Source organism: Mytilus trossulus, chromosome 14 (assembly GCF_036588685.1).
Source record: "Mytilus trossulus isolate FHL-02 chromosome 14, PNRI_Mtr1.1.1.hap1, whole genome shotgun sequence".
Lineage (NCBI taxonomy): Eukaryota > Metazoa > Mollusca > Bivalvia > Mytilida > Mytilidae > Mytilus > Mytilus trossulus.
Genome location: NC_086386.1, coordinates 17,626,209 through 17,649,056, shown reverse-complemented (window position 1 = coordinate 17,649,056; position 22,848 = coordinate 17,626,209). Strand labels below are relative to the sequence as shown.

Below are 22,848 nucleotides of genomic sequence, written 5' to 3'. Positions count from 1 at the left end.
AATTGTTTTCCGTTCATCAACTGATCTGCAATGTGCCCCCCCCCCCCCAAATCGACCAAACAAACGTGCAAATTGTTTATGTTTTAAAAAGATAAGTGTTTCAGTTTGAAAATGAATATATCTTTGTACTGGTGTAAGTTGACTGCACGAAAATTAAAAAAAAAATCATGTCTCTGATTTATTTCAAATGCCACATTGCTCTTAAATTGATGCTTGGAGTTATGTCAACTCATTAACGACAAGTTTTATGAAGTTAATGTTAGAAAAGTGCTTCGGACGCACCCAATTTTATAAAGTATTATTTTCTTAATTATTTGTTTTAATTCAAAAGGTAATTGACCACTTCAGATTAAATTTTTGGAAATGGGAATAGATCATTTAGTACACAATATATAATATGTAGCTCCATTACTATTCCAAAAGATTACTCATTTAATCTACACAAAACTAAGAAGGATTATATAGGCGGTAATCATTATAATGTTCCGGCTCGGTATCTTCCGCCAAGTTCCGCATGAAGTCCATAAAAAGACATTCATCCGGGCTGGGAAAAGTTTCACAGCTGGTCGGCTGCAGACGCGATCTCCACTTATTCCAAGGCAACGTTTCATGCCAAATTATTTGGAAACTACACGAAGTAGGATTTGGATATTTGAATGAAAAAGTTATATTTCTGTTCAGGTGAGTTTTTAAATTTACTTCTTGTGGTTAATTTACTTATAAACAAAACTTGTGTGTGTACACGCATTCATTTGTTACAGGCATTCCAGTCGGATCAAATAACCAAAAACTTATCCGAAGAGAGGAACAATTGGGGTTCTCGTCATGAAGCATACTTTCAATAATACATTCATATTTAAATATTTATAAACATACACATGTAATCAGGTTTCGTATGCCTCTATGTAAATATTATTTGAAATTATATAATTCCTTGGAACATTTTTTTTTATATTTGTTAATTCATGTCACGTATTCAGATTCTAATTCCGTCATTATAAAAAGTATTAGTTTTGAATACATTTACAGTTTTTATTTTGATTATTTATTTGAAAACGAAATCATTTTACAGTTATATATATAGATAAATGTACTCATTAGAATTGGATAAAATAATATCAATGGTTTATTTGTCGAGTTTAAATCTCCAGTCTGATCTCATAAGTCATTTTCCCATCTTGTATTTTTGAGATTTTTTTTGTATAAAATATGAAAACAGAAATGAATTAATTTAGTTATAAATCATGACATGAAATATATTTAATGAAAAATGCATGTTAAAACCCAAGACACATAACGCATATTCGTTTCTTATTGATATCCTTTGTGTACCTTCGGAGAATTCTTTCTTTGGATCTGGAAATAGAAACAAGCAGTCACGTGACCCTTGTATCTTGCAAAGTTTCTTCGTGCCTCATTAGCATCCTCTGATATACAGGGAACACAAACTACAAACCACTTCACCTGAGGTATCAAGTTACATACAGGACTTGATGGAATCTGGATGGAAAACATGCCAAGTTTTTTTTCTGATTATAGTTGAAAGTTTTCTTATTTTTTGTGTGAAGTGGAAACTACGGAATAGATTAACCTAAATTTTTGCTTACTCGTGTACAGATATAATGATTGAGAACGAGTAGCTGTTTTTGAAGGATCAACAAATGGGATTCATTTTTCAGGCAGATTTAACCTCGATTTTAATGCTTATCTGTACAAAAGTCATAGTTCGAACTACTGCAATTGGTTTTTCAAAATCTGAGCTCAGTATGGTCCTATATCCAGTTGAAGCAACAGCAAAAACACAAAATAAAAAAAAATAACAACCAAAGGATCGCCAAAATCCATTATCTATCAATTACTTTAAACAATTCTTGTACAATATAAAAAACCCACTTTTATCAAATGGCATTTTAATGGAGAAAACAAGATCACACTATAAATCTATTATCTATCCATCGCTTTTAAAAAACTTTCCATAAATAGAAAAGCTGAACAAATTTTCTTGAATGATTTAGTGAAAATACAATATAAGCTAAAATCACATTTTACTAAGTTAGTACGGACGTGATAGTACATCGACTTCTTATGGTTATGCAATATGATGTTGTATCTCAGATGGTCTTTAATACAAAATGTGATACAACACCGAAATAGAACTTCCATCTTGCATTGTCTTATCTAAGGCAGCCGCATTGTAAGATTATTATAAGTTTCATATTTAAATTATTTTCTAGACTAACAAAAGAACGAATAAATGAATAAAAATCGAACAATTATCTTCAATTACAGTAACCCATAAAAACAAACAGCCAAACGACGTCTGCTATATTTATTTCAAATAAAATAAATAATCTTTGGTTCGTATACTCCTCATCTGCTTATTGATATATACTCATAGACAAAAGAAACGTACCACCTCCGTTAATTGCATATAACTTTTTATGAAAAATTATGATCGAAATGCGTCCAAATTTTCAATTTTCTATTAGATAGATAGATAGATACTTTATTCTCTAAAAACTAGATACAAGTTTACAGAGAAACATACAATATAAATACAGACACAATAGTTAAGGTAACAAATACAGTTAATATGATGACATACATGTTTTAAAAGTAACATGTATAATTAATGATATAAGAAGGAAAAATGATCGATAAGATGCTTATGCGATTACATTTACATGGAGGGACAAACTTTTTTTATTAATACACTTAATAAATAAACACAGTTTCCTTAAGACAGATTGTTTTTTACTATTAAATAATGAGCAAAATGAAATTGTATTTGGATTATTTGAAAACTTGATTTGTAGAAATACTTGTCTTTCGTTCTTCAAATGCGAACAGCAAAATAAATAATGAAATTCGTCGCCTATCTCACCGGAACTACACAACGAACATGTTCTTTCATTTCGGGCAATGTTTTGCCATCTTCCCTTTTCTATAGGTAACGAATGGTTACCTGCTCTGAATTTACATAATGTAAACAAATGTTTATCTCCAAGAATATTCAAGTAGTTCTCAAACTCCAATGTTTTTTTGAACAGTCGATAGTTAATGCATTTTGGTGAGTCTTGTATTGAAGAGTACCACGTCTGCTTGTATTGGTCGATTAGCCTCATTTTGATGCTCTGATTCAGCCACTTTGAGAAATGTCCATTTTGTTGTAGAAAAATATTTGAAAACCCGCTCGTGTTAAGAATATTTTGAACATACTTGATCCATTTAATGCTTTGATTTTTCACACAGTGTTGGTAATATGCAGTCTTGTAAATTAATGAAGACAGTTTGTTTTCGTCTGAACATAGTTTGCACCAGAACGAGATAGTTCGGCATTTTATGCTAATGTCAAGTGGGTATCTACCCGTTTCACCATACACAATTATGCTTGGTGTTGATTTTTTCAAGCGCAAAATATGTTTTAAAAATTTCAGGTGAACTTGTTCGATGACATCATTTTTCTCAGATCCCCAGACTTCACATCCATACAGAAGGATAGGTTTAACTATTTTGTCGAACAGATCAATTTGGCATTTTATTGAAAGGTTAAATAAACGGCTTTTTTGTATAACACCATACATGGCTTTCGTTGCTTTTTCTGCAATTTTTTTCTTTGCTTTTGTAAATGTTCCGGTCCTGGCAAGATTTATACCCAAATAGTTGAACTCGTTTACTATGTCTAGATGGTTTCCTTTATACAAGAAATGTACGTTACTCTGTGGTCTTCCCTTTGAAAATATCATAACTTTTGTTTTTGCCACATTTACTTGTAATTTCCAAATATCACAGTATTCACTAAATATATCTAATTGGTTTTGAAGATCGTCTTTATTCTCTGACATAAGGACGGTGTCATAAGCATAAAGTAGTATAAATAATTTTAGATACACATTTAGATCATTTTCCAAACATTCAGATATGGACGATAAGCCATTAATATTTTTGCTTTTCAAATAATCTGTTAAATCATTTATATATAAAGAAAATAATAGTGGTGATAGGTTTTCACCCTGTCTAACGCCTATATTGCAAGAGAAAAATATTGAAGTTTCATTGTTATATGTTATCCGTGATTTGATGCCATTGTACATATTTACTATCACATTATACATTTTACCATTGATGTCATTCAAGTTCATTTTATACCAGAGTCCATTTCTCCAGACAGTATCGAATGCCTTTGCGAAGTCGATGAAAGCGCAGAACAGTTTTTTTCTCCGGTTTTTCATCATTTCAAAAAGACAATGTAATATGAATAAATTATCAGTGGTGGAGTAATTTTTCCTAAATCCGCTCTGGTTATTATGCAGTATAGAAAAAGTTTATTGTTACCACGGAAACTTATATTTCTCAGTAAACTCTGCACTCAATTCAAGGTTATTCTTACAATATAACAGATTTATACAAATTTGTAGTAAATACCAGAAATTATAACAGTACTTTAATATTTGTAAGTTGCTTAAAAATAAAGAGAACAAATTACCTTTACCTGTATTTTTTAAGAATAAAAAAATGGTATGGAATTAGAGATCTATACATTAACATTAAGGTAGTATCTAGTTTTTGGAAATTAAAATAATCAACGAAATCAATTTGTTCTAATATTGGGGTGTCTAGAATTAAAACTTCACATATTTATTTGGCCATCAACATATTTTTGGCAGATCATTTCTATTTCGATATAATTGATATTTATAAGACAATTTAAATAAATAAAAGACCATAAAAAATGTCTTCTATCTCAATAGTGCTCTTTTTGGACGTACATTCAACGACTTATCTACGGTACATAAACTTTTCATCGGGACTGGAGTGGTCTGAAAAGTGTGAGAAAGGCCATTGACTATCTAGATCCCCTCGTTCCACCACCCTTTTCATACAAAACTTTAAATGCTCATGAAACGTATGATACATCACAGGACATTTGTTATCTCAGAACTTTGAGGCAACTACGAGAAGACTTAATTTGCTTTGTTGTTGATAGAAATTCAACAGTTTGGTCAATCACATCCATGTTCTAGAAAAAATGATAAGAGTTATCTTTCTTATATTGTTTCTTTTTTACCAGATCTCTATTCGCATTTGGATTTTTAAAATGAAAACTTTGGTAATTTGTAATTTGCAGTTTTTTTGTTTTATTTTTAATTGATTTATGACAAATTATAGTGATGTAATGTACATTGCAATTCTTAAAGTTATCGAAACAAAGCAGAAAAGTTATCTTGTGACCATGCACACTTATGTTAGACAGCTAATATCAGAGCAGCTTATTCTTTAATGTTAAGTAAGGGTTTGCACACGCCTTATTTCTTTTACCGCAATGTATAAACACAGGTCAAAGGAATAAAATATTCAGACTAAGTGACCCCAATTGTTCGTATTTATAAACTATTATACTCTAAAATACCATTTGAATCGTATTCACATCAGGAATCCGGAAATATTTCAATGTGGTTTTCCCGACGTTTAAATATCCAAAACATATATGTAATATGAAAATGTGTCCTTCAATCTCTATATATTTAGAGGTGTATAACATGTTTTTTCTAAGAGAAAGATACACAAGGATCTGGTGAGGGTTAATATGCATGTATTATTAACAGTTTATTAGACCAGCCGTGCGATGGCCTGTCGTTGTCTACAATGTCACCTATGTTTTTTAAGCATAGATAGATAACTGACTCATTGGTAACAATAGCACACCTTCTTATATATCTCAGTTCAAATAAACTGATATTATTTAACACTTACTCTACATAGTAGTATATATGATACATGCATTAACAGGGGTAAAGAATTTTGTGCCCAATTAAAACAATTATGTGGTCAGAAATCGGTATGCATTTTGGTATTGTCCGGTCCCAGATAAATACATAAAATGATATAGGAATTTTGTTTTCCCTTTTTAAACTTTTCTGTATCCAACCCTGCACAAATAATTAGGTTAAAATGAAATAGTTTCCCTCCGTTTTGGACCACACGAACAATGTTTAATTAGTGGGCAGACTTTACACGAGTGGATGTTTATCCGTGTCATTAATACTTCGACGTTATCCAAAGTGCATATACAAGATGTTTCAATGCTTCCGAAACAGGAAATATTTTGAATTGATCCGGTTTGGTTCCTCCCATATTTAATATATTTAAAGTACGTCATCCGCACATAATTTAATTGCATGGATATCTGCACAATACGATTAAGGTAAATAGTTTTTTTTAAATTTTTTAATTGTTTTTATACGAAATGTCCTCAACAATTCACTTTCTCTATACAACGAAAGCTTTATAGAATGACTACATTTTTAATCAATTTAGCCAATACTATAACTATTCATTTATTACATTTAAAACAAATAGTTATATTACCAGTTGTAATGATAGGAAAATAGATAAGTTGATAGTGTGATTGATAGACGAAGTTTTATTGCCGTGTTAATGTAGATTTTATCAGGGCGGAAAAAAGGACAAAGACCGACACAGTATTGCGAACGCATTTCTCAATTCGTCTCTGCCTTACTAAGTAGCTACAATGCCTGAAAGCAAATCATGTTTTTGTTTTTATTTCTTACATTTCTTTCAATCGATGGGGTTTAAAGCTTGACATTGTACAGAAAACCGACTATTGGTGAAGACTCTTGATAGCTGATCTCTAAATTAATTTTGTTTATATTGTTTGGTTTCTGTCTCATTGGCATTTATGCAAAATAATTTTGTTATTCCAATAAAAAAAATTATCGGGACAATATACATGATATAAGGCTTGCATTTGTTACTTTATCTGTCTGAGGAAAACGAATTTTTGTTTATCAACTTCCAATTTTGTTTTAATTGAATAAAACGGAGGAAAGGTAATGAAAACTCTACATGAAGCACTTCAGAATCTTTATTATTTGCATTTAGTCATTAAATTCGCTTTCATCCGTTGACAGTGATTGTGTGATACAAAAAACTATGTGCGTTTATATGACAGCAGCCCAAACAACATATAGAGTTCAACAAACAATCAAACACTATGTGTTTGTATATAATATTGCAGAAGTTAAGTTGTCCCAAGTCTTCAAGAATTGTAAATAAATGTAACAGAATCGACGAAAGGTCTGCTAGCAACACCGAATTCTACAAATAACAAGAGTATTAAATATATAACCTAAAACTACCACTGACTTATAAAATGCAAAATTTCCTTCCAGTTAAATTTATATTATGAATATTTAATGTCATTGTGAACTATATGATAAACCAAAGTAGTAAAATATTTCGGTGTCAAATAAAATGACTTCTCCGAGTCTCATGCCTTGACTTTTGTTGTGAAAAAAGCCGACGATTGTTTATGTGAGTGGCCGTAACGTGAGTGGCTGTTATGTCCGTGGCCGTTATCTGAGTGGCCGATCTGGAAAGAAATAGTTTTACGTTTGCACACCAAATTAAACAAGAAGTATATAAATAAACACGATGTAATCATGTGTGTTAAGACGTATTTTCCGAATTTTCACCATACAAGTTCCTCCTACACTTTGTATATATTTACTGCGGAATGTTATCCGAACCGGCTTGTTTCTCAAGTCCTTCTTTATCATGATCAATCTAACCTAAAATGCGATTTAAACACTTGCACTGGACAATGTGATTATATATACTATCTAATTAAAAGGTAGGTTCCGTTCCAAATTAGGATATAGTTCCATAAACTAATTGATTAAAATAAAATTATAAAAAATCTTAAAGGTTCTTTTTTTGAATAATTAAGAAAAATATATGTTAGCTTGTTTTTAAAATACTTATAGTTTTTATACAATGTTAGATAAATGCTTATTTCTGCTTCAGTTAATTGCCACTTACGCGGCCCATACACATATCAGAATGATAGATTATTTGATTGATTGATTGATTGATTGATTGATTGTTATCTAGCATAAAGGGTACATTTTAAATTCAAGAAACCCACATCATAACTTAGTGCCCCTCGATAGAATGTCATGAATTATTATTTAATTATTTAAACTTAGTCACATTCTTAATGATTCACATTTCAATATACACGGAATTCAGACTTTAAACGTCGAAAACGAAATGGCCACCAAGGAGTTTAATTTGCAGAAGCTATAATTTTACACGCATATGGACAGACTAATATTTTGTAGCATTTTTTAATTTACTATATATATTTGATGGAGTTAGTTCTATATATTGGACAAATTTATAACACCTGATGGTCCATTTACTATAGTGATATTCTGGATCACTTACGATCACCCCCGGGATAGCGCGTAGCTCAGTCTTTATAGTTTTCACTGAACATTGTGCTTTGTATGCTGACTTTTATTTTTCGTCGTTTATTCTGTTTTCTTCCCAATGACATTGTCAGTTTGTTTTCAGTATATATGTTTGGATGTTCGGAAACTTCCTTTTGTATCTTTGGCCTATATCGTATAAGTATATTGAAGCATGTCACAAAAGAAATATTATAATGTAGCGTATTTTAGTGTCACCACAATAATACCAATATGACAATATACGCGGAACTTGACTTTTGAAATAGACTTTGTGATCACTGATGCTATTTCCTATTCTAATAATTTTTGTTATTTATTTATTTGAATAGTTTTTATTATTTATTTGAATAGTTTCAGAGAACGTTAAACAATCCTTTAATTTAAAGAAAAAAGGAGGCAGATGTCTTTTAAAGATTTTTGAAACACTTATAATTAAACACTGAATTTATAATTGTACAATTTTTTTATTCTGATGAGTGTTGGTTGGTGGTGCCAAAATATATTTACTCGATCAAAAATTACAAAGAATACACGGTTTACCTAGAATACTCATCAAACAATTTTGTTAAAATAATAGATATTGGAAGCTGTGGTATGAGTGCCAATGAGAACACTCCATCCAAGTTACAATTTATAAAACTAAACCATTGCACGGACTACGTGTAAATGTAAATTTCCATTGTTAACTTGGATCATGGAAATAAATTAAACCTTGAACATTGAACATAGGAGCCTGTGATTTAGATGTTTTCGTTGTATTTGCCACCTGCCATATTTGGTTTAGATTAAATAATTGTTGTTCGGTGTGAGCCAAGGCTCCGTGTTGAAGGCCGTACTTTAACCTATAATGGTTTAATTTTTAAATTTTTATTTGGATGGAAAGTTGTCTCATTGGCACTCACACCACATCTTCCTATATCTATAGGTTTTCTCGTTAGAAAAGTTGATGTTCCATTCTTTCCTTTCATCAATGACCATTTATCTTTATGGACATTTTTCTCATTTGTATTCATAGCATATTTCCATCGTGGTTTTTTAAAACTACCATTTGAATATAAGTTCCTTCCGGAATATGATAATAAAATACATAAGTACTGAGTCTTTAGAAATACACGATGCTAACTGGTTTCATATTGTATTTCAGATTGATGTCATGCTAAGAACAGGAAAATGTTGAACAACGAAAGAGATCTAGTTACTAGACTATTAAAGCAAAATATTGTCACATTATGTAAGGAGACCGTTTCATACGACACGCAACTAGAAATAGACGGAATTATTTGTATCTCAACAGGGAACGAATCCCAGCAGATAGTAGTCAAGGTACACAACTTCTTCCAAAAACTTGGCAATAAATCACCAACTCCACGGAAACATACCGAGCAATCACACCAATCACCGAATGATCATGTTTGGAAGACAAACACGGAAGCAAAGAGGTACCCAATAGGTCAATTCAATGGTCAAAAAGATCCAAATGAAATTTTGCAAAAGCAGCTTCAAAAGTACAAAAATGATATAAAACTACAAAATGAAACAAATGGTGGGATTGTAGACAATAATAACGATGCGACTTCTAATGGATATGACGAGAACCACGTGGAACACAACAACCAAAGCGTCTCGCCACAAATTCCGAAGACAATTACTAGTCTGGAACAGGACGAGACCAGTTTTCAAGAAGAAAACGACAAAGGAATTTTAAATGAATCCTCAAGTGGAAGCGATACAATGGATTATGAAGATAATGCAATGAATGATGATGTTGTAAATGGAGCTAACGATAATCTCAGTAATCCTCACATAATATCGTTTCACGAGAATGGAGACGTGATTTCTGAAATGCCAGGACAAAGTCCAGTTAAAATGTCACCAACTGACGTACAAGCTAGCTTTATCGACATGAAATCACCAAGAAAACATTCATCACGTGACGAAAACTCGATGATTGAATGTAAACTGGGTAAAAACTGCAATACTGACGAAGACTTGTCAAAGGTACCGATACGACAAGTCCGAGATATACAGTGTAAACGCTGTGGTACTATACTGTCAGACGGACAAGCGTTTGAGCAACATAACACGGATGTCCATAGCGTGTATACCTGTAGGGTTTGTTTTAATACTTTCACCTGTAGAAATAATATGAAGCGCCATATGCGACTCCACACTGGATTTCGACCTTATACTTGCAAGCTATGCTCCGAAAGTTTCACCCGTAAAGACGATATAAAACGTCATCTTATACGTCATAGCTTTGATAAACCGTTCCGCTGTAATGTCTGTAGGAAAGGATATATGGATCGCAAAACCGTAAAGAATCATATACGAAAAGAACACCATTCTAAAATAATTCACATTTGTCAGACATGCGGGGAAGCATTTGATAACTCTGTCAAATTTCAGGATCACAAAAAGAATCATCCAGAACTTAAAATGTTTCAGTGTTCTTTATGCAAATTTACCGGGTCAAACTTATTGACCTATAACAAACATCAGTTAATACACGAGATAAAGAAGGATTATTGCTGTGAACCATGTGACCTTAAATTTGGAGATCCTTTCCGATACACTACTCATTTAAGAAAACACCGGTCTGATCCTAACTTTATCAGCTATCGATGCTGCTTTTGTAATTTAAAGCTTTCAAGTTATGATCTTTTTATGCGACATGAACATAGTCATGATCAATCAAAACAGTTCACGTGCTTTGTCTGTATGAAACAGTTTCAAAACGATGCCTCACTGAAGGAACACAAACGAAGCCATCCTACCTACAATTGTGGAAATGAGACACCTCCACCGAGCTTGCTGCCGAGTGTTATTGCGTCCCGTTTGATGGCTCAACAACCTATTTTCCCATCTTTTATGAGTTCATACTCCCCACAAGGTATATTACCTGAAGCACCTGATCAACCAATAGACGCAACAGTTGCAGCTACAACATTGGAACTGGTCAAAACTGAATTTCCAAAGCCGGAAACAAAAACTGACATTGAATCAATGGAACAGTCATTTCAACCCACACAGAGTACGGAGAACAACGACTACTGGTGTGCAGAATGCCAACATGGATTTGCAACCGAAGAACACTTGACGGAGCATATAGTCCTTGCTCATGAAGGAAGTGTTTTGGATAACGATGCTGAAGTAAGGAATACAACCGACGATTCTTCCAGAACAGATAAGCAAAACGAATTGGATAAAATACCGAAATCTGAATTGTTCGAGATGTCTGATAACAACGAATCCAGCGACGAATTAGAAAATATGGAAATACACGAGAATATAGCTAGATCTGTTTCACCGAGCGGCATTAGGTATACTCCAGTTCCAATATTCAGTAACCCAAGACTTAGCAAAAGATCAAAAGCCCGCCAAGAATCGAAAGCAGAAGGTGACTGTAATATTCAACCTGAGTCAATCGACTTCAAAGACGAAAGGTCAAGTGACAGTGCTGGTGTCCCATTGGTCGACACAGGAGACAACTCGTCAAGTCCAAAAACGGATGAATACTATGAAAACATTAAAGGGGACAAGAACTTCCACGCACAAACTCATTTTTCATGCAATATTTGCTTTCTGAGTTTTTCTGACTTTGAGCCATATGATCTGCACAGCAGTATGGTACATCGGAAGTACATATGTCATTTTTGTGGGAAAGATTTTACGTCACGCCCAAATCGCGATCGACACGTGAGGTACCACACAGGAGAAAAACCGTTCAAGTGTGACGTGTGTCATCAGAGTTTTGTTCGAGGGGACGATCTACGCTACCACAGAACATCGAAGCACCCAGATGTGAAGCCATATACATGTACTATTTGTGGTTTGTCTTTTCCTTGGACGAAAGATTTAGAGAGACATGCAAAAACCCATGGAATAAGTTGACGTGTTAATTATCAGAGATTGAGATTGAAAAAATAGTTTTAGTGGGCATTTTGTGACCCTTGTTCTATATACATTGATTACACACTTTTTATATTATGCATGATCAGAAATAATCGTTTGACCGATAGTGTTGGCATATTACGTCCCATATGTTTAATTTATAGTTTTGCTAAATCAAAATATAATTCGTAAACCTAATAATATACCATGAATGTATTCATAAAGTCGTCGTCAGTATTATTTCCACAATTTCCATTTTTGTGCGATTGAGAAAAAGTATCCATGTCAACTGTTGTGAAGTGTACAAAGATGCTTTTGTTAAAAAAAAAATTAAAAAAAAAATCAGTTTTGTTGCATAATAACGCGATGATAAAAACCTTTTAACTGTTTTTTTTTCTGTTGTACTATAATGTAGTGCTTTGATGCTAGTATAAGTAATATTTATTTTCACTACACATGTTTGTAAGAATCATAGCAGTATTCCCAAACTAAGTTTTAATTTGATGCTAGTCCATGAACAATTCATATTAACACGCGTTTTGAACTTTGCTTCAATTGCTTTCATTGTTATATTGTTATGTATAATGCTTGTAATAAATGTACAGGTTCGATTATTTGTTTTAGCGTTATTTTAGTATGATATTTTGGAGTGGTTGAGCTTCATTTGTCATATTTCTTTTTGAAAAGTCCTTTTGGTCACACTTAATGCCTGTACCAAGCCAGGAAGATGACAGTTCTTGTCCATTCGTTTTTGATGCGTTTTGTTATTTGATTTTGCCATGTGATTATGGACTTTCCGAATTGATTTTCCTCTAAGTTCAGTAATTTTGTGATTTTACTTTTTAATACGCTCATTTGAATTTCAAATATCAATCTAAAACATGTTGTCTGGACTAATATGGAACTAAAGATGGACATATCCTCCAATTAAGATTCGAAATATGTCATACTATTAGGTTATCTACTTCTGGAAACACATTTAAAAGAAGAAAAAAACATGTTGTTAAGGTTGAATCAAGCTTTCATCTCTATTTACAGACTCAAAATCTTGAGCAAAATCATTTCATTATACAATTTTATAGTTCTGTAATCTATTTTATTTGACGAGGCAGGTTTTGGTTTTTTCCCATGTTCAATGTATAAGTCGTGCTGTTCAGAGGTGATAGTGGTCTTTTCCAGTGGATATTCTTATAAAAGAATCATAAATATTATCCTAATTATTATGCCAGAGTTGTGATATAAGACTTTGGAACTACGGCATTGAACAATATTTGAATGAATGAAGATTCTAATTTTAGTTTCTTGTGTATAATTCGGAATTTAGTATGACGTCCATTACCACTAGTGTTCATATTTGTTTAGGGGCTAGCTTAAGGGCATACGATACAGTTTTGATCATGTATTTACAAGTTCGTGAAAATTTGCATATAGGCTATTTTTTACCTGATTAAATCAAATATGTAATAAAAAATATACCTTCATGTGCTACTTTTTGAGTAAAATGAGGTCGAAATTTTGTATATTTGCTCAAAATTCAGATTTGTGGCCGTAATTTCTTTTTCGAAAGAAAGACATAACTTTTTTGTTATAAAAGACAAACACAAATTGTTTTTTGTTAAATAATCGGTAATTTCTGTATTTTATAAGTATATTAAAAAAAAATGTTGTGCATTTTTAATTCAGAAATAACTCGTATTTATCAAATGTTCATGAATTGAGGAAAATACGTCATTTTTTGCTGCATGTTTATCAAAATTTTAAAAAATCCTCTATTTACAGTTTTATAAAATTTGGGTCACATAATCTCCCGGCAAAATGAAACAAATTGCTGTTTTGAAAAATAGGGGTCCATGACCTCGTTTTCAAATTAAATCAGTTTGAATGATAAAAATCAGTCGAAAAATGCATCTTTTCCCGATATGTCACAGTTTGACGTCGCGAAAATAACATTTGACGTAGGGAAGGTAATGACGTTGCTAACGTAATTTGTTATTTTCGCTACGTCAAACTGTGACATATCGGGAAAAGATGCAATTTTCAACTGATTTTTATCATTCAAACTGATTTAATTTAAAAACGAGTTCATGGACCCCTATTTTTCGAAACGGCATTTGGTTTCATTTTGCAGGGAGATTATGTGACCCAAAAATTATAAAACTGTAAATAGAGGATTTTTTTTAATAGTGATAAACATGCAGTAAAAAATTACGTTTTTTCCTCAATTCATGAACATTTGATAAATATGAGTTATTTCTGAATAAAAAATTGCATATTTTTTAAAGATATTTATAAAATACAGACACTACCGATTATTTAACAAAAAACAATTTGTTTTTATCTTTTATAACAAAAAAGTTACATCTTTCTTTCAAAAAAGATATTACGGCCACAAATCTGAATTTCGAGCAAATGTACAAAATTTCGACCTCATTTTACTCAAAAAGTAGCACATGAAGGTATATTTTTTATTACATATTTGATTTAATCAGGTAAAAAATAGCCTATATGCAAATTTTCATGAACTTGTAAATACAGAATCAAAACTGTATCGTATGCCCTTAAGAACTCTCGCTGCATTGAAGACCCATTGGTTGACGCCGGCTTTTGTCTGCTCTATGGTCTAGTTGTATTCTCTCTGACTCGATTCGCTCGGCAGTACATTACCAGTTTTGTGGAATTAAACTGCATTTCTAAAATCCTGAAATCGCCCCTGGTGGTTGATACGTATTGTCCAAAATATTTTAGAAAGTGCAATTTGTATAGTGACCTAATGGAATGCACTTATGCTATGATCTATCCGATATTATAAAAAAACAAAGTACCAAACTGCCTGAGCTTACGGCACATTTCAAATAAGATCTAGCAACTTCAATCAGTAACTTGAGAAAAAATATGTTGATATTTACTTGTGCATGTAACCGTGATTAAGGAAATATATTTTCACCATTCTGAAAGTGATAAAAGATTTGAATCATGCATCACCTAAAGATAAGGTTCTCGGATTACTCATGTATCACTGAATGGAAGGAATGTATACTAGATATAGCAAGAAGTAACATTCTACACATACATACATACGTATCAAAGTTATAATTATATATACGAACCAAATATGTATTTACAGAAAATAGAAAGCCGTGTGTTAAACACGATGACTAGCATAGGATAACTGTTCAATGTTAATAAAAATATTTGATTATTTCATATATTACCTGTCAATAGAGGGTTGCTGCTCACAAGGAAGCTATCAAACCAATGTTTATAAATGGTGACGTTAAAAATCATCCCTTTGTAAATTTTACGGAGTTGGTTGACCGTTATGGAATACCCGTTTCACAGATGATATCGGTATTATGTTCCTAAATCCCAATCCCTTTCCACGAATGTGACCTACCGAATTAGACTATTTACCGGGTTTGTATTAGATTGAGAAACACTGCAGGTGCCACATGTGGAGCTGGATCTGCTTGCTCTTCTGTAGCATCCGTGATCACCCCAGGTTTTGGTTGGTTTCGTGTTGCTTAGTCTTTCGTTTTCTATATTGTGTCTTGTGTACTATTGTTTGTTTGTTTGTCTTTTTCTTTTCTAGCCACGACGTCGTCAATTTATTTTATATTTATGAGTAATAGAATGTCCTCTGGTATCTTTTTCCCCTCTTTATTACATTTTGAAAAAAAACAGATTTCTATGCAATGTTTAAGTTAAATGTTTTGATTGTTTTTATAAACAAAATTAAAATTGGCGATACAGTATGGAATTGTGATAGCTATGATCACTACTGAAAAGAAGCTAAGCATATTAACAGGTACTGATCTTTATTAAGAAAAGAAGAATCGTATACTTATGTTAGTATTAACATGACATTTGAATCAAAAAATGTATTTTCATCTGTTAATCAAATTAAACAGATTACCTTCAACCGGAAAAGGGCGACAACCACTTGACAACATATATTTTAACAGACATAATAAAACTGCGCTCTTCATCTGAGATTGTGTTACAGAAAAAAACAAATGCAAGCCAGTTTGACCTCAAGATGCATAATTGTTAGGAATAATGTAAATAATGAAATACGCGTGGCACTTTCAAACAGATTATGAAGATTTTAGGTTTATGTTTGTCATATTATTTTTTTTTTTTTTTTTATCTTTTAACAGACAAAATAAAGGTAGATGCGTTAATAAGGATTACGTAATTTAGAAATTCATATAACAGAACGCAGACTTTTTTAGTATGTTGCTTTCTTGGGAATTCGTCATGCTTAGGTTGTTTCGCCTACTATAAGCCTTTGTTTATCAGTATATGATACATAGATCCAGTATATATAACCGATAAAATAATTATGTATTATCAATTCCCTTTGTAAATAGTGTCACCAGCAAGACACATAAAACAGAGTGTGAGTTTTAAATGACAATAATGGAATTTAAAACTACCACGAAAGTATTCAGACCTGATTAATACTATAAGAAAAGTTTGGTTTACTAGTATTTATACATCCTACGCATGTTTCACCTTTAATCTAACAAAAGAGAGGCGAAATATATCAAAGTGAAATTCAAACTCACTAGTCTAAAATAGACAGGCAGCACCACAAACTAAGGTTTAAAAGAAAAAGACCATCAGACAAAGATCAGTACACAAAACACAACATAGAAATCTTAAGAATGAGCAACACGTATCCAACCTAAAATTTGGGTGATTGCAGGTGCTACGGAAGGGTATTCAAAGCATACTATACATTTTGCTAATGTAAATACAAAACCGTGAACAGTCTAATTGGTTAAGTCACAATCGTTGAAAGGGGGATTGGATTGTAGATAAGACAATAGGAACATATATCCGTTGTCATCTGTGAAATCAATATTCCATAAAGGTCAACCAATTCGTGATGGTGTCCATAAAATTTACGATTGGATGGTTTCAAATCCACCACTTTGAACTCCTTAGCTTCCTTATAAGTGGCATACTGTATAACGGGAATCATGATAGCTAGGAAATACAATCCTTAGAATATCGTTTCAACTGGGAGATATATACTGCGTATGCAGGCGCTGCTGGAATGTTGATACACATAAATGAAAAATTCATAATTTGCAGACTGATCATCTCTTTTTTTGAGAAGGTTGATTTTCAATCGACCCTCATTATCAATATTCTAGATGGAAGTTAAGATATGAGACAAATTAAATTGAACCTGTTGTCTCATTTATCTCAAGTTCAATGGGATACATGCATTCTACATAGTCAACAAGTTCTTAGTTATTCATCTTTATTGCGGAAAGTGGAGTTTAAATTTATAACCTAAAATTATAACCAGAACATTTATTTAAGGTGGTACCTAACACTACAGTGAGATAACTCTGTAAATAAGCTAAACGTTTTATTAACGTTGTGTTGTTAAATGAATATTAAGCTTCAGAATGATCAAAATTAGTGTTTGTCAAACTGCTTTATAACCAGCGTAATTTTTCCAATAAAATGGTTGGTTCAAATTTTTAGAAATTTTTATATTTTTGTCAAAGGCTCAAAGTATTAAATACTCTGTCAAAATTTTATGAAAATTAAACGAGCCAAATTAGTTTTAGTGAAAGTGTTGGATACCACCTTGAATGGTAGACATTTGATTCTAACATGACGTCCTTCAAACGCTTTGAGTACACACCCGTGGTAAAATATAAATATATTGCATTGGCTGTTCCGATTGTACTCCCACGTCATATGTTTTTTATGAATGAAGTACCCGACGTCATAGAATGATGACGTTATAATTTAAGCATTTTACGGGAAAATACACGCTTTTGATACCGAAAATCATCACAACAAGGAAACGTTAACAAACGATGCTAAAATGTGGTATAAACCCATTTTTTTTTTATATGCATAGAACAAATATATAAGTTATCATTAAAATTCATCCAAATGTATATAAATAAGTTTTGTGAATAGTTTGAGCATGTCACTTATTCTGTTTGCTCTGTTCTTTTACGCCAATCTAAAAGTGCGTTAATTTACGGGAACGGCAAAAAATGGCCTCCACCTAGAGCGCTTCGATCCAAAAAAAATGCCGTATTTGTCCTATTAGAATCGAAATAATTCATGGGGGCTTGAACATATCTAGATTTTACCACGGGTTGTCCCTTTATGCCGATATTTTACCCCTCGCTATCGCTCAGGGTAAAATATTTGTCATAAAGGGCCAACCCGTGGTAAAATAACGATATATTCAAGCCCCCATGAATTATTTCTTAATTATATTCGTCATTTCTTTTAAACTGGGTAGAATTAGACCGTTTTATTTTGTATAGACACCTGTTGACTGTTTCAGACTGTATTGTATGGTGCACTCATAGTGTTTTTATGATTTTTGTTGTTAGTTTGCTGTCTCATTAATACCCTAAATCTTTTATTTATATTGAGACTCAAGCACTGTATAAATACAGACTCTTGAAACTGTAGATGACTAAGGGTACTAGAATATACCAAAAGAGGTCGTTGTTTTGACAACCGTATGCTGAATGTATGGATATACACTGATGATATACCACACAATTAATCCAGGTCTTTGTTCAAGAAATACCTTGTCTTGGTAAAGTTACATGCCAATAAGATACGATGGTTTGCGGTCAAAAGTTTTAGCATAGTCTCTAATTGATTGTAAAAAGTGCATAGGTCAAATACAAACTTGTGAACGTGACTACAGTTTTAGATATTGAGGAAGAATTGCAGATATTATTCATAATATGGAAAATGATAGTTAAACTAAAACTGAATTAGTATGTTATTTGATAGATGACTGTAATAATAATGAAAAAACTACCCACACTTTATCTGCTGGACTCTTATATTTCTTATTGACTGAAAGATGAATCATTTAATTTAAGAAATAATTCCTTCATGTCATCCTCTATGCTCATTTTAACATGGGTAGGCATTATATTTGTCGATATTTTACACTGAGCGTTAGCGAGGTGTAAAATGTGGTAAAATATAATGCATACCCATGTTAAAATGAGCATAGAGCATGACATAAAGGAATTATTTCGATTCTAAAAGGACAAATACAGTATTTTTATAAGTCGAGGCGTTTCCTCCCCGAGAAGTCTGTGCATTACATTTCATATTTGATAAGTTTAAAAACTACGAGAAGGGTAAATATATGTTGTTTTATATAAATATATAATAAAAGTTTATGCTAGCTTAAATGTATACATTTTAAAGGACAACAATGAAAATAACGTTAATATACACAGTAAGTTCGTGCGCATGTGTCAAACATATTTTTTATGCTCATTAGAACACGGCTTTGTTTACAAAGCGTAATTAGGACGTCATATTATAATTCATCATAATTATGCTTACATTTTGTATGAAAATATCTGAGGACTAAAGAATTATTAGCTTTGCATACCTAATCTATCATCACTTTTTTGGCATTGTTCGTGTACTTCTTAAGTTATTTTCACTATATCCTTGAAAAATGAATAATAATAATAGATATATAGCAATTAATTTCTATCCTATGATATATACATATACATCAATGATTGCAATTTAATAAGTATTTTACGAGCTAAAGCTTTTTTCACGTGGATGTTTCATATTTGATATCCCGTTGTTTAAAGTGTTCATTTAACAAGATAATTTTTGTCTGCCGAAGTATTGTGTTTAAAGTTTTACTTTAAGATTTTAACAGTGAATAACTAATTATCATTTTTATTATTTCAATAATATTGTCATATAAGAATTGAATAATGTATTATGAAAACGTGTACGAAATGAAAAAAAAATGAAGATCGATCTCATATTTCGCAAGAAGCGCATTTGTTCTTCATACAAGCTATAATGGTCACTTGCTTCCATTTTATATACATTTTCAAAAGACAGCATTCAATTCTATAACCAATTACAAAGATTTTTGAAGTACGCTTTATGAATACGACCCGTAATAGTGGCACAATATTTTTTAACCAAATAATAATATACATGTACACCATAATCATTCGCAGATAGTAAACAAGTATAATTTTGTTGATATAGTAACAATAGAATTCACATAAACAAATTCTGATTTTTTTTACATCGTGGTAAAAAAATAATGACACACCCTTTTAGAGTTACTCTTCTTAAGATATTTAAAAGAAATCAATAAGAGGAACACATTTGGGTTATGATGTAAATAATAACTGGGTATCACATGCCCAGTTATCAGCACTTCGGTGTTGACATGAATATTAATTGTGTGGTCATTTTATAAATTTCCCGTTAACAAAAGTATGAATTTTTCGAAACACTTATGATTTTCTTATCCCAGGTATAGATTATCTTAGCCGTATTCGGCACATTTTTTTGAAATTTTTGATCCTCTATGTTCTTCAACTTTTTACTGGTTTGGCTGAATAACTATTTTGATCTGTGAGTCAATGATGAGTCTTATGTAAACGGAACAGGCGTCTGGCGTGTTAAATTATAATTCTGGTACCTTTAACAACTATGGCAAATGTTACATATTGCAGAATGGTACACCGAGTGTATCACAAGCCCAGTAGTCATTGATATGGTTATATCTATAAATTTACTGTTTACAAATTTTTGATTTTTTTTAAACACTAAGGCTTTTCTACCTCAGGCATAAATTAACTTAGCTGTATTTGGCAAAACTTTTAGGAATTTTGGTTCTCAATGCTCTTCAACTTCGAACTTTATTTTCCATTTTTAACTCTTTTGGATTCGAGCGTCACTGATGAGTCTTTTGTAAACGAAACGCGCGTCTGGCGTATATACAAACCTTAGTCCTAGTATTTATGATGAGTTTATTTATATGCAAGCATACAACATCTATTTTTTACAAATATGCCGTAGTTTTAAGTTTCATTTAATTATATTTGAGTTGTATCTGGAATAATGTTTACCTTTGCTGTGTTCGTTAATTTCCATTCCATAATTGTACACATAATTGTACACAAAAGGGAAATAGAATCACAACTACTGTGTCGTAAAGCATTCGACACGCAGTTAATCAATCAATCAATCAGAATAACAAACGATACAGTAAGAGACAGTACAATAGACAAGCTGAGACAACACATAATTTACACAAAAAATACATCTACGAACAAAGACACACAAACAGAAACAAACAACAACTAACAACACATGATATAGATAGCCTGACTTTGTCAAGACTCAAAATGTTGTGGTACTATACCAGTTCAACGTCCATACAAATCTCGCCCTTTGTATATCTTGCATGTCGATGTTTAGTTGGGAAATCTTATCATTTCCGTTTGTCCCTTGTGATATATATTAAATTGATTTTTTATTTTATTAATTCATCTTTTTAAACTTGAAATGGTCAGTTTTCTTATTTGTGTGTATTTGCTTGTGTTTTTGATACAACTGCTGAGTATATTTAGTTTATATTAGATTATCGACTATATTGTATATATTTGTTTGATAAAGAACTCACTGAATATATAGGTATACATTTTACAATACAAATACCAGACTGCTTCCATAGGCTAACGAAGCTCTTTCCTCCAAAAATATTAAACATTAGGGTATTGCCAGCCCAGTAGTCAACACTTCTGTGTTGGCATGAATTATCATTGATATGGGTCATAGTTATAGAATAACTAAAATTTTCCGAAATTCTAAGTACTTTTTGTATATATACCTTAAGATGAACTTATCTGTATTTGACAAAATCATTCATAATTTTGGATCCTTATTTACTCTCACACTTAGTACTTTATTTGACTTTTTGTTTTTTTCATTCATTGTTTCTAAGTCACCGATGAGTCGTTTGAAGACAAAACGCGCGTGTGACGTATTAAAATTAAACCCTTGTTTCTATGATGAGTTTTATTTGATATGGTAGTTGGAAACTGTTTTTATCAATAATTTAAGTTTGTCCATAACAGATAGAATGGTAAAATCAGTGTTTAAAGTCAAAAAAGAGATGTTGAGTTGCCCTGATTCTTCATTTACATCAACCGATGAACATAATATGTAAATGAGCATTTTGGGATTTCTGAATTTTCCTTTGTTGTTTTATTTTGCCTTTTTGCGTTGTTTATTGCATTTGGATTTTTGTATTTGTTCCTCTTTATTATCATAAACGTTTTTGATGAAAATTGTTTTCTTGGTGTTTTTTTTAAATTATTTTCTATTTGAGGTATTCGCTTTATCTTATAACTATAGTAAAAGGACAAAAAGAAATAAATAGATATCAAGAGATGGAGGAAGTTGAGAGCTGAACACAAACACATTTTGGACAACAGTTTTAACATTAAAATAGTTGGATCACCTTGAATTTGATATGATTTAAATTAAGGGAACAACCTTCACCTAATTTAAATCAAACTGTTTTATTACAATTTAGTTCCTGTAAATGTTTTATATCCGAAAATTTCCTTATTTTTATCACTAAGTAGATTAAGAAAAGAAGTATTGCAGTCACGATTTTTTAAACGTCACAATGCATCAGTACTTATTAACATTAATTGTGTTATACATTTTAATTATTCTTTTTGTTGATATTTTTATAGATGATGATGAATGTAAAGCTGGCATACACAACTGTCCAGGACAATGTATAAATACAGAAGGATCATATCTATGTAACTGTACAGGTATACCCGGATACCTGCCAGGTGAAAACAGACCGTGTAAAGGTAAA

The 22,848-nt window shown here is 31.8% G+C and overlaps 2 protein-coding genes across 4 annotated transcripts in view; both read left to right on the top strand.

Moving 5' to 3' along the window:
- The window catches only part of LOC134695860 (fibrillin-2-like), a 63,579-nt gene that overhangs the window by 7,503 nt on the left and 33,228 nt on the right, over positions 1–22,848 (top strand). The window contains exon 7 of the mRNA XM_063557311.1: positions 22,718–22,843. Within this exon, the coding sequence (XP_063413381.1) occupies positions 22,718–22,843 (126 nt within the window). The remainder of the gene's footprint in view (positions 1–22,717; positions 22,844–22,848) is intronic.
- On the top strand, positions 473–12,778 carry LOC134695862 (gastrula zinc finger protein xFG20-1-like). Of its 3 annotated transcripts, none has more exons than XM_063557312.1 (2): positions 473–681; positions 9,421–12,778. In XM_063557312.1, the coding sequence occupies exon 2, from the start codon at positions 9,447–9,449 to the stop codon at positions 12,165–12,167; it is 2,721 nt and encodes a 906-aa protein (XP_063413382.1). In that variant the 5' UTR covers positions 473–681; positions 9,421–9,446; the 3' UTR covers positions 12,168–12,778. The 3 variants fall into 3 exon arrangements, with proteins under 3 accessions (XP_063413382.1, XP_063413383.1, XP_063413384.1); XM_063557313.1 differs by lacking the exon at positions 473–681 and adding an exon at positions 6,032–6,205; XM_063557314.1 differs by lacking the exon at positions 473–681 and adding an exon at positions 7,495–7,654.

What these genes read in the sequence shown, in the direction of transcription:
- LOC134695862 (XM_063557312.1), top strand. Translation starts at nt 9,447, where the DNA reads ATGTTGAACAACGAAAGAGATCTAGTTACTAGACTATTAAAGCAAAAT.